General features: G+C 37.8%; 1 protein-coding gene across 7 annotated transcripts in view; it reads right to left on the reverse strand.

Moving 5' to 3' along the window:
• mvb12ba (multivesicular body subunit 12Ba) overlaps nt 1–17,636 on the reverse strand; it is a 287,792-nt gene that overhangs the window by 126,888 nt on the left and 143,268 nt on the right. For all 7 annotated transcript variants that reach the window (XM_069888146.1, XM_069888144.1, XM_069888159.1 and 4 more), the window contains one exon: nt 12,652–12,749. In XM_069888146.1, the coding sequence (XP_069744247.1) occupies nt 12,652–12,749 (98 nt within the window). The remainder of the gene's footprint in view (nt 1–12,651; nt 12,750–17,636) is intronic.

The following is a 17,636-nucleotide window of genomic DNA, read 5'->3' on the forward strand; positions in this document are numbered from 1 at the left end:
GGCAATTATTGACAGCACCTTTAGAATTTCCTCTTTTAATTGTGCACCCAAAATTATTGTCACATTCCTCCAATGTAATGGTAAGAACTGACAAGTTCACTATTATTTCTCACTACAAATTTTAGGTGCTTACTTTAAAGAACACTATTTAGAATATGATTTATGGACATGGTTTACAATTTATGTATGTTAGTGATATACAGAATGTCTTATTTCATTTGTATAACTGTCCCTGTCTATTTAATGACCTTTTTTGTTAGTATGCTTTTATTAAAATCAATAAAAATATTTTTGAAAGAATCATAATTTTAATAGTCCAAAATGAGTATTATTTTACTCGTAACTATCTTTGATTTAAAGAAAATTTAAAGCATGATAATGTTTTTGAATGCTCCAAACACATAGACACAGTCGTTGTTCTTTCATCACTAAAAATGAAGTTAGCAGAATATCCGAAGATATGTCTGTCCTTTACTGATTGATACTATCATTCACTGAAGGATCAAAACCCATAGCAATAACTAGTGAAAGTGTGAATCTAGCATTAAACTGTTATGAGGCTCTATTTCTATTATAGCACACAATTTGTCCATTAGGACTCCTTCCAGAGTGAGACAAGAGGGTGAGAAATCAGAATACTGAAGGTTACTGATGATTCTCAAGAAAGATAGATAATTCCATAGATTGATAATTCCACAGGCATGGGAAAATAAATGAAATCAGGATAATAGGAGAGAGACACTTTCAAGTATTTGTACAAAAAATAAAATACAATGACATAGTTTACCTTTATCAGAAGATGTCCATTGCATGGCCTCCAGTTTAATGACAGCAAACAACAATACTTACAAATAAATGTTATTTCTTCATTTTAAAGAGTTAATTTTGGGAACCATTCCACGGCATAGAATGGAAGCAGCAACATAAAAATTTCCAAAGGTGTAAGCCAATGCAAAGTTAGTCAGTAACTCGAATTATCTATTTTGTTTTTGAAGATTTCAATTGGATTAAATCCATTAAAAACTCAGGGAAAGAAAATTAGATGCATCTTAAATTTGACTCATCAAAAACAAAAAAAAATAAAGCATTTTGAAATCTCTATTTATCCATAAAAATTCTGCCATAAAATGCACAATAGTAACTTAGTTTTTGTATGTTTCAATGTCTTTTCTAACACATTTAATTACATGCCTCTGAAAGTTTGTTATAACATTCTTATGTAATTAATTTTGAGGCCATTTATGATTTTAATTAAAACTGTATAATATTTTCTGTCGAGTCAATGTTTTCCTGTGCCATCTAGTTTGCCTTTACAGATTTTTAAATCATTATGGCAACACTGTAGCGGTCAAACACCACTTGAAAACTGTGCATTTCTTGGGAAGGGACTCCCTCGTTTCAAACTATGTTGCAAAAAAAAAGCCACAACCGGGCAATACCAAACTCTGTAGACTTGTGCATGAATAATTATTTCCTTCATTATTTTGTCAGTGGAATCCTGAGCAATGAAGAGGTGATTGAAGGTTGCTTTTCCTTACCATTTCACCATAGAAATTTATGTCAACAATATTTGAAGCAGACACCAAACCTTTTAAGGAACATTTGGATATTTTACATGACATTGGAAGGTGTTGAATTTCAGCCAAACTATTTTAAAAGTACAAAGTAAATTGCAATTTGGTGAAACAAATAGATTCTGGAAACAAACAGATTCTGGAAATCTAAAATAAAAACAGAAAATGGTGGAAATACTCAGCAATTGAGGGTCAATGTTGACTGTTCCCCTTCTCACTGATGAGCTGTGACCTGCTGAGATTTTCCAGTGTTTTCTGTTTTAATCTGTAACTTCTCTGATGAAAAAGAGATAATATAAAACTAAAGGATTAAAACCAAGCCCCCAATTGTTTAGATAAATCCCTCTCTTTGTGCCAAACATTGTAGTTGATGAACATGAAGCTAAAAGGAAAAAAAAATGTATCTCACTTGGATTTTCAGAAGGATAAAATGATTGTGATACAGTATTCATAGGACTTTGATTTCTGATCTGAAACAGAAATCAAACAAGAGAATTTAAATGTAACCAATGGAAAACAAAATGGACAAACAAAAAACAGAACTGGTAATGAAACAGCAGATGCTGAAAAACTCATCTGGTTCACTACATTCTTCCCAGTGGGAATGCGCTGTCCTTACCAGTTTAGCCTACATGTGACTTCAGACCTATCACTGCAAATGCTGTCATTTCAGAGAGCAATTATTAGAATGGACTAATAATCACTCTGAAATGCTCTAGAACGCCAATATTTGAGGAACAAATAGGGCAATGAAAGCTAGTATTGGCAGCATCTCAGGAACAAAAAAAAATCAGTCTTTCTGAAGAATTTGCTGGTCATTGATTCTTGTCCAGAATACTTAAATCCTACAAGAGTCAAATCTTATTTCCAATAGTGGAAAAAATATTCACAAATGCATTAGACTTCCAGTAAATATATATTTTAAGTTAACCCCCTACAACAGTTTCATAATAATCAGTAATAAATGTGTTTTACATAGAACATAATAGCACAGTGTAGGCCTTTATACACATAATGTTGTGCCGACCTATATAAACCTACTCAAAAAAGAAATAAGCCTATCCTGCCTCACTATTCTCTATTTTTCTTTCATCCATATGCCTCTCTATGAGCTTTTTAAATGCCCCTATTTCATCAGCCTCCAACACTACTACTGACAATGCATTTGAGGCAACCACTACTCTTTTTGTCAAAATAACTATCCTCAAACTTTTGTACAAACGTATTCTGGTGTTTGCTTCTATCGCTCTAGGAAAAAGATGCTGACAGTCCACCCGATCGATCCATGCTTCTGTTAAGACCTTTATTAAGTCACCTCTCATACTCCTTTGCTATATGAATCTTCCTTCTTTGGCTTGGCTTCGCGGACGAAGATTTATGGAGGGGTAATGTCCACGTCAGCTGCAGGCTCGTTTGTGGCTGACAAGTCCGATGCGGGACAGGCAGACACGGTTGCAGCGGTTGCAAGGAAAAATTGGTTGGTTGGTGTTGGGTTTTTCCTCCTTTGTCTTTTGTCAGTGAGGTGGGCTCTGCGATCTTCTTCAAAGGAGGTTGCTGCCCGCCAAACTGTGAGGTGCCAAGATGCACGGTTTGAGGTGATATCAACCCACTGGTGGTGGTCAATGTGGCAGGCACCAAGAGATTTCTTTAGGCAGTCCTTGTACCTCTTCTTTGGTGCATCTCTGTCACGGTGGCCAGTGGAGAGCTCGCCATATAATACGATCTTGGGAAGGCGATGGTCCTCCATTCTGGAGACGTGACCTACCCAGCGCAGATGGATCTTCAGCAGCGTGGATTCGATGCCGTCGGCCTCTGCCATCTCGAGTACTTCGATGTTGGTGATGAAGTCGCTCCAATGAATGTTGAGGATGGAGCGGAGACAACGCTGGTGGAAGCGTTCTAGGAGCCGTAGGTGATGCCGGTAAAGGACCCATGATTCGGAGCCGAACAGGAGAGTGGGTATGACAATGGCTCTGTATACGTTAATCTTTGAGGTTTTTAAGTTGGTTGTTTTTCCAGACTCTTTTGTGTAGTCTTCCAAAGGCGCTATTTGCCTTGGCGAGTCTGTTGTCTATCTTGTTGTCGATCCTTGCATCCGATGAAATGGTGAAGCCGAGATAGGTAAACTGGTTGACTGTTTTGAGTTTTGTGTGCCCGATGGAGATGTGGGGGGACTGGTAGTCATGGTGGGGAGCTGGCTGATGGAGGACCTCAGTTTTCTTCAGGCTGACTTCCAGGCCAAACATTTTGGCACTACTCTTTGCAGACGATGCCGCTTTAGTTGCCCGTTCAGAGCCAGCTCTTCAGCGCTTGACGTCCTGTTTTGCGGAAACTGCCAAAATGTTTGGCCTGGTAGTCAGCCTGAAGAAAACTGAGGTCCTCCATCAGCCAGCTCCCCACCATGATATGAATCTTCCAATTAATACTTAATTGCTGCTCTACTATCTACTTTTCACGATCCCAATCTCCTGAAGAATTCTTCATTCAACTTTCCTCCAAAACCCATTTTTCCAACTGATTGGTCGAGGTCAAAGTGATCAGTGTAAACAACCAATTGTACTTTCGGGGATTGTTTGTCCAAAGCACTTATGAAGTAAAGGCAGGGAAGTCTAAAAACAGAAAGTAACTTGCATGGGAAAGTATGACATAGTTGAATAACCAAAAATTCCCAAAAAGAGCAATAAAGAGATATGAGAAGTCCTTTCCAATGATGCCAAGCAACAAATCTAAAAATATTGGACATATTGTTCAGAAACATTATATATTTTAAGTACATAGAACAATTCAACACAGGAATAGTCCCTGAGGCTCACAATAACTACACTGAACATAATGCCAAATTAAACTAATCTCTGCTGCTTGCACATGATACATATCACTCTATTCCCTACTTATTCATGTGCCTCTCTAGAAGCCTCTTAAACACTGCTATCACATCTGCTTCCTCCACTACCCTGGCAGCCTATTCCAGACACAACTTGCTTAAACATTCCCCCTCCCTCTCAACTCGTGCCTTCTAGTATGTGACATTTTTATCATGAGAAAAATATTCTAACCATCTTCCCGATCTATGCCTCTCAGCATTTTATAAACATCTCTAAGCCTCCGATGCTCTGACGTAAACAACCCATGTCTGCCGAGTTTCTCCTTGCAGCTCAGACCCTCTAATCCAAGCAGCATCCTGATAAGTCTACAGTAGCCCAATAACACATTAAGTGTTTGCTAAATAAATCAGCTCACAGTAAAACACCTAGAAATATTAACTTTCCTTTGGAGACAATTGTCAGTGCTTCCCAAAACTATCAGTGTTGATTAGATTAATTAACAGTTGAACCCCAGCACACGACAATGCTGATTTTGAATTCTACACATGGACAGCCTGCTGTCCATAGCTGTTATATAATTGAAATTACATTGCAACTGGTAGCTTCTTAATTGAAGGGTCAGCATACTGCAGCAAATTAAAAAATGCATTTTTGTGGGAAGTGTTTTCAGTAGTGTACAGTTTCAGCTTCTGTAGCACAAATAATTAGCCATTTTACTGCTCCATAAATTAAATATTTTTCAAAGGACTAAAATGACACAAACTTAGATTGGTTTCAATGGCTTTTTACAACTAATAAATGTAACAGCTGTCCCATATTCCATCAATAGTAGACATTAAAGTATTATTGCTGAAGGAATTTATTAAGAATTGCATTCCTTTATTATAAAGATTTCCAAAATGATGCACTAAACTCCTGTACTGCTGAGTTGAATTCAGTATATCAAAAATTGTTAGTCAATTTTAAGAAAAAAAAGATAAAGGGAAGGATTCCAATTGAAAACTGCTGAAATGGTGCAGTTTGAGCAAAATAAAAACTTGTGGCGATGCACATCTCTTGTAGCGAACCGGCCCCGCTTGTATCGCCGCGCTGGTGGGGCAGCTGCAGGAAGATGGCGCCATCAGGGCTTGCTGATCGCCTTGTAGCTTAGGCCACAGCTCGTGCCCCTGGGCAACACGATGACGTCACTGTCACGGGGGGGGGGGGGTGGAACTTCCGTTGGCCTTAAAGGGGCACGTGTAAAACTGAAACCTCCACCGTGTCCTGTGGTGTGTTTCTGGTGTGTGTAGCAGCAGTACAAACTGACCAAAGTTCCATTGGTAAGAAACACATTACAAGAATTTGCAATCTACTGTAGAGAGCATCTCCACATTTCTCAAATTGTTTTTTTCAATTTGCCATTTCATTGGAGTCAAATCTATTTAATTAACTAAATCTTACAGTTCACATAACAAATTAAAAGAATGACTCCCCTAAATTCAAGACTGCAATGGTGATCTGAGCTGGTACCCCCAATGTCAATACCCTCTTGGGGAGAAAGCCTTGCCTTTCACCTCAATCTCTGATTCAATGGAGATAATTTTAGCACCATTGGCTATTGAACATCTCCCCTGTTCTATGTTCTGTGTACTGGTGATTCAATTTATTACCCATGTAGCATAGAGAATAATTTATACAAGTAAATTTAAAAACTCACACAGTCATGCTAGTGTCATTAGAACCCCAAAAGGTACAGAGAAATGGGCTGTTGAGAAGCAGTCAAGACTTTCCACACATAGATATGGAAAATACTGGAGAGTTGTTGACTTGTTATGTATGTAGTGATTGCAAAGAAAATGACAGTGGTCTTAAGAGATAGTGGACACAAGAGATAATTTCTATGTGGTTTGAGAAATGTCACTCCTTGCACCTTAGCCTGTCAAACCATGTCATTTTAAAGTCCCTTTTGTGCATCACAATCAAATGAGAATTAACTGTGGTGGAAAGAGGAGGTTAAGAGAAGATTGGATAGGTACATGGACGAGAGGCTATGGAGGGCTGTGGTCTGGGTGCAGGTCGAATGGATGACAGAATAAATAGCTTGGCACAGATGAGATGGGCTGAATGGACTATTTCTGTACTGTAGTGTTCTATGTTACTTCAAATTGAGATTGCATCTGACAAGGTCAATGGTTTTAATGGTGTGGATTGCATTTACATCCTCTGTATTAATGACCTCTAAATTTGTTCACAAGATACAGGGTCACCATGATTGATCAGAGGTGGTCAGGAAATACTGCCATCCTTGTGGCAAAGGTACACAGACAGTGTTGGCAGGTAGGGTCCCACCATTTCGATTCGAGGGCTTATTTTTCAGCAGATCAGCAATTCAGACCCGCAATGGACAATTAGGATTTATTGTCAAAGTACATACATGACATCACATTCTTTTCCTGTGAGCAAGCAGAATATTGCAAAAAAACTGCACATTGTACACATGTAAACAACAACTGTAAACAGATCATGAATATAAACAAACTGACTGCAATACAGAGAGAATTTTTTAAAAAATCAATAATGTGCAAAAGTAAGAGTCCTTAAATAAGTCCCTGATTGAGTTTGTTGTTGAGGAGTCTGGTGGTGGAGGGGGAACAGATGTTCCTGAATCTGGTGGTGGAGGGGGAGCAGATGTTCCTGAATCTGGTGGTGGAGGGGGAGCAGATGTTCCTGAATCTGGTGGTGGAGGGGGAGCAGATGTTCCTGAATCTGGTGGTGGAGGGGGAGCAGATGTTCCTGAATCTGGTGGTGGAGGGGGAGCAGATGTTCCTGAATCTGGTGGTGGAGGGGGAGCAGATGTTCCTGAATCTGGTGGTGGAGGGGGAGCAGATGTTCCTGAATCTGGTGGTGGAGGGGGAGCAGATGTTCCTGAATCTGGTGGTGGAGGGGGAGCAGATGTTCCTGAATCTGGTGGTGGAGGGGGAGCAGATGTTCCTGAATCTGGTGGTGGAGGGGGAGCAGCTGTTCCTGAAGCTGGTGGTGGAGGGGGAGCAGATGTTCCTGAACCTGGTGGTGGAGGGGGAGCAGCTGTTCCTGAATCTGGTGGTGGAGGGGGAGCAGATGTTCCTGAATCTGGTGGTGGAGGGGGAGCAGATGTTCCTGAATCTGGTGGTGGAGGGGGAGCAGATGTTCCTGAACCTGGTGGTGGAGGTGGAGCAGATGTTCCTGAACCTGGTGGTGGAGGGGGAGCAGCTGTCCTGAACCTGGTGGTGCGAGTCTTGTGGCACCAAAATTTTTATTTTATATAGTACCATTTCTCTTATTTTTTTTCAACTTCTATAATGGATCAAGCCTTCTCTTTCTGGAAAGTTAAAGGAATCATCTCTTTTTCAGATTTGTTTATAGATGGTAGCTTAATGTCTTTTGAACAATTATGCCATAAATATAATATACCCAAGTCACATTTTTTTTTAAGATGCTTCCAAATTATAAATTTTCTGAATACTTTACTGCCTAACTTTCCAACATTGTACCAACTGGATTTGGTTGATTTTTTTTTCATTTGAACCCTTCTCATAAGGGTTTAATAGGTATCATTTATAATGTTATTAAGATTGCATTCACATTTTAGATTAAAATTAAAGGACAAAATTAAAAGGGCCTGGGAAGAGGAACTTCAGTTACATCTTCCAGAGGAATCATGGAAGATGATTTTTGGATTGGTTAATACTTCTTCAATATGTGATCATCATTCTTTGATTCAGTTTAATGTGCTACACCTGGTTCATATGTTCAAAGACAAATTGGCTCAAATTTTTTCTAACGTTAATCCTATTTGTGATAGATGTAAATCAGAAATGGCTTCTCTAACTCATAAGTTTTGGTCATGCCTTATGTTGGAGAGGTATTGGTTAGATATTTTTAAGACTTTGTCAGCTATGCTGGATGTTAGTTTGCAATCTAGCCTATTGACTGCTCTTTTTGGAATTATAGTTCTAGATGTGGGATGAGTTCTCAGTTCCACACATCAGGTTGTAGCCTTTTCTACATTGTTGGATAGAAGAGCTATCTTATTTAAATGGAAGATTCTAATCCACCTATTTTGACTTAATGGTTCTCTCAAATTATGTTTAAGTTTAGAGAGAGTTGAGAGTCATACATTGATACTTTTGTTAAATTTGAAGAGACTTGGCGACCTTTTATAAATTATTTCCACAATTTAGTATAATTATTTTCCCTTCCGGACTATATTTAATTTTATTTCTTTTCTCTTTGTTGGCAAATAACATATTATTAATTTTTATTAATAAATTCTCAGGATAGGCTGCCAGTCTCTTTATTTGTTTTGTTTTTGCTTGTTTGTTTTTGATTTTTTCTTAGATTAAGTGGAGTTTTATATAATTTTTTTTCTTTTTTGAAGATTTCAGTTTGAGGAGATGAGAACATATTTGTTAATTCAATGTTATATCATATGATATCATATAGTGATATTTTTATTTTCCCTTTTTGATCATGTACTCCTATTTCCTCATGAATTGTTTACCTATAAAATGATTAATAAAAAGATTGGAAAAGGAGGCTTGTGGCATCTATAACTCTTTCCTGATGGCAGCAGCGAGAACGGAGCAGGTGCTGGGTGGTGTGGGACTTTGATGATTGCTGCTGCTCTCTGACGGCAGCATACCCTGTAGATGTTCTCAATAATGGGGAGAGTTTTGCCCATGACATCCTGGGCTGAGTCCACTATCTTTTGGAGGGCTTTATGCTCAGGGGTATTGGCATCTTCATACCAGTCTGCAATACAGCTGGTCAGCTGTAGAAATTTGCCAGACTTTCAGGTATCATACCAAACCTCCGCAAACTCCTGAGGAAGTAGAGGTGCTGACGTGCTTTCTTCACGATGCTATTAATATATTGGGCCCAGGAAAGAACCTCTGAGATAGTGACTCCTAAGAATTTAATTTGTTCACCCTCTCCACCTCTGATCCCCCCAATGATTACTCGGTCGTATACAGTATCTCTGGTTTTTCTCTTCCTGAAGTCAACAATCAAGTCCTTGATTTTGGTGATATTTAGTGCAAGGTTGTTGTTGGTGCACCATTCAGCCAAGGTTTTATTCTCCCTTCTGTATGCTGACTCATTCGTCTTTCTTTATTTCACTCACTTCCATGGTATCATCGGCAAATTTGTAGATGGTGTTATTATCGTACCGAGCCACACAATCGTAGGTGTAAAGTGAATAAAGCAGGGAAGATGGAGATTGCGGAGGAGATGTTTTTATCAATCTTCAATGATTGTGGTCTTAGTTGAGGAAATCAAGGATTCAATTACACAATGGAGTGTTCAGTCCCAGGTGTTGGAGTTTGCTGATCAGTTTTGAGGGGATGATGGTGTTAAATGCTGAACTTTAGTCAACAAAGAGCATCCTGATGCATGCATCTTTGCTGTCCAGGTGTTCCAGGGTTTGTGTAGAGCCAGTGAGATGACATCCACTGTAGACCTGTTGCTATGATAGGCAAACTGGAACAGATCCATGCTGCCACTCAGACAGGAGATAATATGTTTCAACACCAGCCTTCCAAAATACTTTATTGATGATGATGGAAGTGCTACTGGTCAAGAGTCATTAAGGTAGGTGATAAACTCTTTTTGGGCACCAGTATGATTGACACGTGTTTGAAACAGGTGGATACCACACCCTGCCGGAGTTAAATGTTGAAAATATCTGTGAATACATTGGTAAGTTGGTCAGGACAGATTTTTAATACCCAGCCAGGTACTCCATCCAACTGGATTCACTCTCCTGAAGGCAGCCCGCACATCATCCTCGGATATGGACTGAATAGGATCATCAGGGGACATGGGGTGCGGAGGGGTGGTTTTTTGGTGTTACAGTGGTCCAATCAGGCATAGGAGGCATTGAGTTCTTCTGGGAGTGAAGCTTTTCCGTCTGCTACTGCATTGGATTTGGTTTTGTAGCAGGTTGTATGATTTACACCCTACCACAGTTTTCAGGTGTCCTTCATTGTTTCCATTTTCATCCGCAATCTCTATTTCATCCAGGAGATATCTGCTGTATTGATCTGGATCTCTGGTTTTAAATGTCTGTGATCTGGCTCTCAGCAGGTTCTAGGTTTCATTGTTCCTCCAGGGGTTCTGGTTAGGGAAAACCCTGAATGATTTGGTGGGGACACACTTGTCCACAGCAGTTTTGATAAAGTCTGAGACAATCCTAGTATAATCGTTCAGATCCCCAGCTGAGTCCTTGAACAACACCCAATCTGCTGACTCGATGTTGTCTTATAACCATTTTTCAGCCTCCCGTGACTGTCTTCTGGCTGTCCTCATCTCCAGAGCCTCTCCTTTTAGGTTTTGTCTATATGAAGGCAGAAGGAGCACAGCAAGGTGATCCAACTTGCTAAAACGTCGTCTCGGAAAAGAACAGTGGGCCTTCTAATTCAAAGTTCTTTCCTCCATCATTGCTGAGCTCAAGCATCTCACTGGTCTCATCAAGTATCTATCCAGTATGTTGAGCATATAAACACAGTACAGTTCAAAAAAAGACAAAAATAATTGTACACAAGATGTAGGAGCAGAGTAAAACCATTTAGCCTATCGAGTCTGCTCTGCCATTTGAATCATAGCTTTTTCAGTTTTCCTCCCTATCCCATTCTCCTGCCTTCTCCCCATAACCTTTGACACCCTTTCTAATCAAGAGCCCATCAATATCTGCTTTAAATATACCCAATGACTTGGCCTCCACAACAATCTATGGCAATGAATTCCACAGATTCATTGCCCTCTGGATGAAGAAATGTGCCCTCATCTCTATTCCAAGCTTAAAGACTTATTGGCCTTTCCCAATGCGACATCAACCCCACCTTCCAGAATCCTAAGCACAGTCTGAATTGACACATGACACACATACACAGTTTCAATATTTTGTTCTGTGGCTATCAATAAGTAAATAATTCAGAAACAACAGAAGTGTCAGAATTCACATATTTGGGTAGTACACAATACAAGCTGGGACACTTGCAACAATCCAGAACCAAAGGAATTTGACACATTCTATTCAAAAACCAGTTTCTGGTTTTGCTGTTGCTAGTGACTGAAGGTTTAATCAAGAGAGCAGGCAATTCATCAATCCCAACAAGACTGCTTCCTGATGCCTGACAGCACCCACATGTTTTTTCAAGAGTAAATTTGCCCACCTGTCAACACCACCCCAGCAACAAACATAAAACATATGATTAATAGTAAATGTGTTAATTTAAGAGTTTTCGTGATTAATAATCCTCCTCCTCCACGACCACTTCTGCAGTCCTCGCACTCTACCCCACTCTCCATTAGTGCGGACAGAAACCAATCATTTGATGGATTTAAAAACACAATTCTATTTATCGAGCTTATTTATTATTGATGCATTTTTAAACTCATTAAGATCATAAAAATCTTATTTCAGATAGAATTCCCAAATTTACACTTCAATTCTTGATGGCAACACAGAAATAAAGCATTTACCACAAGCAATGTACTTGATCTTCTGAATAAATGTCAAGATTTTTAAAAATCTTCAAATTAAAGCTCTTACAGCTCATACATTTCAACTATTCCTGTAGACCTGTAACTGTACTATTTGTCTTTAAGTCAGCTATAAGCAATACAAGGAAATGTCTTGCAATTCAGAGATTATCCGGTTCATTTTTTAGCCTTGCAAAAAAAAGTGAAGCAATTTCTTAGCTGCATTCTCAACTCACAAAATCGTCATGAAAAATAAGCCTTTTATTGCAGAGATATAGATGTATAAAAATATTTTATAGTTGGGCTTTTCAAATTAATGATACTTTGAAAAATGGTTTATCAATAAGAAATATTTGAATGCAGAACAGAGCTACTGCATGCAATAAAAAAAAAGCTTTTTTTTGTCAAGGGGCTCCTTAATATTACCGTAGACAAATATTCCGTGGAAATCCAAGTAGAAAATACAGAAAGCTCCCCTGGAGCACTTTTGTTTGGGTCAAAAGGGTGAGCTGTTAGAAAGAAAAAAAACCAGCTGGGTTTCATTTGAATTATATAAATGTTTTTAGGTGACCTCGTAGTGCCTGACAACTTTAGTTCTCTAATTATAAGATTATTTCTCGTTCACTGGAATTGATCAAAATGCATAATGAAAAACTGCACTTCCACATACAGGATATGGTAATGGGGCATACAATTTTTAAACCTGAAAATAGGTATGTTGATGATGGATGCCGATGTCCTTTAAGACTCACCTGAAATGGCATAGAGACTGGAGGCCTGGAGCTCAAAATCTGGTCTGGTGCCGTGCATCTTATTTCGGAAACTAGCAGGAAGCGTCAAGGATATGTGCCTGGATCAGAAACAAAATCAGTATCCCTATCAAAACCTTTTTCTTTTTAAATACACATCCTGTTCAAATATGCAAAGGCAGTGTACATATCTCTTGTAATTCATCATTTTGAATAAAAAGATCTATTGAGAAAAATAATTTAACTGAAATCTCTTCAGTCCCTGTAACTAAATTGTTTCAGTGTTTTGCTTTCAGTCAGATTACGGCTTCAATCAGACTCCAGCGATTTGAGCACATGTTCTGGATTGGCTTTTGGAGTTGCTGTACTATAGTTGAGCTGTTTATCCCAAATGCCACCAGCTCTCCCAAATATATGTAAATACAGGTAGGAGACCTCACAAGGTTCCAACCAACATGTAACCATCCCCACCAATAAACAGGACTGCCTGATTACTTATTTTAGTTCTGTTCGTGGAATTTTGATATATCCAAATTGGTTGTCACAATTCCACGTCCTTAAACAGTGACTTCACTTCAAAAGTTTAAAAGCTGTAAAAGACCATGAAATTTCTAAAAGGTGTGAAAATACAATTTGAATGCATGCTTGCTCAATCATTTTCTATTCACAGAAGTGATAGGGTGCAATAGGGAAGCAGCCAATGCCATTTTAATTTCAAATCAGAATACTTCTTTGTTTTATTTGAATGCATGAAATGAGGTATTAAACAAAATGTTGTTTCTTTACTGATCAAAATGTGAAGTAATTCCCAGAAAATTTAAAAAATGTTCCAATTAAAGGCCACATACAATTAATTTTTGAGTAGAATCCACACGATGACAAAGGAGCATTCTACAAGTGTTAAATCCAGATGCTAAAGACAAATGCAAGATAAATTATTTTTTGCAATATATTTAGTTTTCTTTTGATTACATCAAATTTGAAGCAGCAATCATAGCTTAATTTATAGTAATGCTGTACTGCAATTATTATGTAACTTTAAAAAACAGAATTTCATTTTCAGCCTTTCACAAAACCATGAAATTCACATCTTTGCAATTCAAAAACTGAGATTGATGAATTAATGAAAACACATTCATAATTTGTTAAAATTACACAAAAGTGATTCTTTTGTTGCTGTTCGTTCTAACTTCCTATTTGAATTATTTAAAAATGACAAGGCCAAAGCTAATTTTACAAGAAATTTACATTTTTGTTACAGTAAAATTCGCAAAAAGGATCACTTTAAAAAAAATCCACAGGATTTTGCAAATCAGCAGCTATTTTGTGTGAAAAATTCCTTTTCTCTCCCCAATGATGTGCATCTTATTATATTTCCTCAGATATGTCATAGTTTCCTCTTATCCCATTAATTTAAACTTACATAGTCTAAGACCGAGCACAGGTTGGCTGTGAATTTTAAACAGCTGGCCATCAATCTCTACCAGAGGATTTTGCTAGCTTTAATGAACATTCCCTATCCATTAATATCTTTGTGAAAGGCTTGTTCCACTTTTTAAATAGTAAATTGCTTTGAAACAAAAAGTAATCTTTGACATGGGTTGACAAATGTGATGACTTTAACAATGTCCATTTCTTGAAAACTATGAACCAATCAATGACTTTTCACATCAAAATTCAATCGACATTTTCTGGTGAAAGCCTTCTCCATGAGAAATTATTTTAAAAGGCACACATTGAAAAATCCTGGTTTACAATTATTTAAATTGTCCTCCTCACCTCAGCATTCTCACCTGTGACAAAAGATCATGGATTCAAGACCAACAGAACATAATCACAGCTGTCACTTCAGTATGATCTTGAAGGATGGCTAGACTGTTGGAGGTACTGGATTTTTTTGGACAAATCATTGAACCCAAAATCCTGTTGGCTTGATTGAGCTGAAGTACAAGAGGCCTTGCATAATCAAAGCACAGCAAAATGCTATTGGTATTCTGGGGAATATTTAATCTTCAATGATCAATCATAAATCAGATTATATCATCACTTATCATATTTGATGGCATACAAGACCCACTTTTTTTGCCCGGTGAATGCTGCGTGACCTGCTGAGTTTCTCCAGCACTTTTGAGCACTGCACAAGACCCCAGCATCCGCAGATTTTTTTGTTTACCATTATTACACCGATGCCATTACATTAAGAATAACCATGGCCTACAGCTTGTTTCCTCGTTCTCTTTCTCTTGCAGTTTGATGTACATGATTGTTATAAATCTTTTAATTATCATTATGTCTGTAATCACATATTCAAAATTGCTTCCTTCTGGTAACCTCAGCCTCCTTCCCAATTTGTCCTTCGAGTAGGTTTTCTGTTGGTGGTATGCAAACATTGTACCATGAGTTATACCATATTTGTCCTTCACTTGTTCAAAAGATAATAATTTATTTCCCGAAAAACAATTTTCTATTCTTTTGATCCCCATTCTCTAAAGGAAAGGTTATCTATTGTGAAAGGGATTAGTTGATTTTGCGTCAATATTAATTTTGGTAGCTGATCATTTGTTTTATTCCTTTCTACGTGAATCTTCTTCCAAATGTTGAGCAGATGGTGCAGTACTGGTGAATTCCTATGTTACACCAGCTTTTCATCCCACTTGTATAGTATATGTTCAGGTACCTTGTCCCCTATTTTATCTAGCTCTAATCTGGTCCAATCTGGTTTTTCCCTTGTTTGATAAAAATCTGATAGGTATCTATAATAATTCTTAAAGTTTGGTAGCTGTAAGCCCCCTTGTTTGTACCATTCTGTTAATTTATCTAGCGCTATCCTCAGTTTCCCCCCTTTCCGTAAGAATTTCCTTATTATTTTCTTTAACTCCTTGAAGAATTTCTCTGTTAGGTGAATTGGTGATGATTGGAATAGGTATTGTATCCTTGGGAAGCTATTCATTTTAAAGCACTTTACCCTTCCTATCAGCGTTAGTGGTAAGTCTTTCCAATGTTCTAAGTCGTCTTGTAATTTCTTCATTAATGACTGATAATTTAGTTTGTATAGATGGCCTAGATTATTATCTAGCTGTATACCTAGGTATCGGATTGCTTGTGTTTGCCATCTAAATGGTGCTTCTTTCTTAAACTTTGTGAAATCCGCATTATTCATTGGCATTGCCTCACTTTTATTTGCGTTGATCTTGTACCCCGATACTTCTCCATATTCCTTCAATTTCTTATGTAATTCTTTTATTGATATTTCTGGTTCTGTTAAGTATACTATGACGTCATCTGCAAATAGACTGATTTTACATTCCTTCTCTTTTATTTTTATCCCTCTTATTTTATTTTCTGTTCTTATCAGTTCTGCCAGTGTTAGCTAACGTGAACAGTGAGAGAGATAGTGGACATCCCCTGCCTAGTTGACCTGCTTAATTTAAATTGGTTTGATATATATCCATTTACTGTCACCTTCGCCAACAAACAAAAATGGGAACAAGATCGAAACATAAAGATAAAAAATGAAACATGGGAAAAGCTATGCTCCGGAACTATGAGAAATACAATAAACACGAGGTTACGCATGATGCAAAATAATTGGTTACACAGGCTATACACCACGCCCCAAAAGTTAAATAAATGGGACCCAACAGTATCAGACAGATGTTTTCGCTGTAAGAAGGAAACGGGAACAACAGTACATGCAATTTGGGCATGTGAGAAATTGGAAAAGTTTTAGGAAGATCTAAATCAGGTATTAAATAAAATCACGAAAAACAACATACCAAAAAATCCAGAGATCTTTCTTCTAAGTAATAAAAGAAGTAAAGAACTTGGACTCAATTTGGATGGAGCACAAAAAAGATTTATTATGATAGCCTTAGCTGCAGCAAAAAAATGTATTTTGTCAACCTGGAAATTAGAAGATAGCCTGAGAATACAGCAATGGTACATAGAAATGAATAAATGTATTCCACTGGTAAAAATAACATATAATTTAAGAAATAACATCACAGTATTCGAACAAATTTGGGAACCGTACATGGAACACAACAGAGAAGTCCTACTGTGGACCTCCACCACCTAAAATGACAGAAGGAGAAGAAGACGAAATGAACTGACCCAGTGTGTAAAAGTAGAAGACACAAATTTCTTGTTTATTTTCATTGTGTGATATATGTTGAACGTTGAGTGGATGGGGGGGGGGGGGGGGTGAAGGAGGGAGGGAAGGGAGGGGGAAAAGGGGAGAAAATGACACTGTGTATATTCAAGAGGGAAATGTTTGTGTGTATTTTGGTCAGTATGGTTCATAGTGTGAAAAATATAAAATTAAAAAAAAAAAATAACCAGGGCCTTTTCCTGAACTATTCAACAAAACTGCACCTGTTTCACTGAACTAACATGATCATTAATTACTTGACTAATACACAACATTATTTCTCATCGAGGACTAAGAACATTTCACCTACAGTGAATCTGAAGTGGCCTGATATGTATGGGTGAACCCAGACATCTCTTTTGATGCAAACTGCAATGGATAATACTTGATCTGTTTTGGTGGTTTTCATTATTTGGGAGGAGAACAACACATTCATACCAATTTGTACTGCAAGAACTCAAAGGATCTGTTTCATGCAAAGAACAATACTTCACATCCTCCGCACAAAAAAGAGGTTACTGGACTCACACCCAAGCCTTTTCCCAAGGAAATGCAAACGTGTGGTATATAAACTGCATTGTGGGTTGATCAAGAGAAAGAACAAACCCATCTTTTTTGCAATGATCAGTTCTGGCAGAAGATAATAAACCTGGAGATGCAATTATGACTAGTTTCATTTCCCCTGAACATATGACCAAATACTGGTTTTAAATAACATGAATCATTACTGTAATTACAATATCCCTGTCTGGCTACTGTTTTGTTTGTGCATAGTATTTAATTGCACATGGGCCTCCGGTGAATGTTTTTTTTGGTTTGCGATGAAAATTTCATTGAT

The sequence above is a fragment of the Narcine bancroftii genome, chromosome 1 (assembly GCF_036971445.1).
Source record: "Narcine bancroftii isolate sNarBan1 chromosome 1, sNarBan1.hap1, whole genome shotgun sequence".
In the NCBI taxonomy this organism is placed as follows: Eukaryota; Metazoa; Chordata; class Chondrichthyes; order Torpediniformes; family Narcinidae; genus Narcine; species Narcine bancroftii.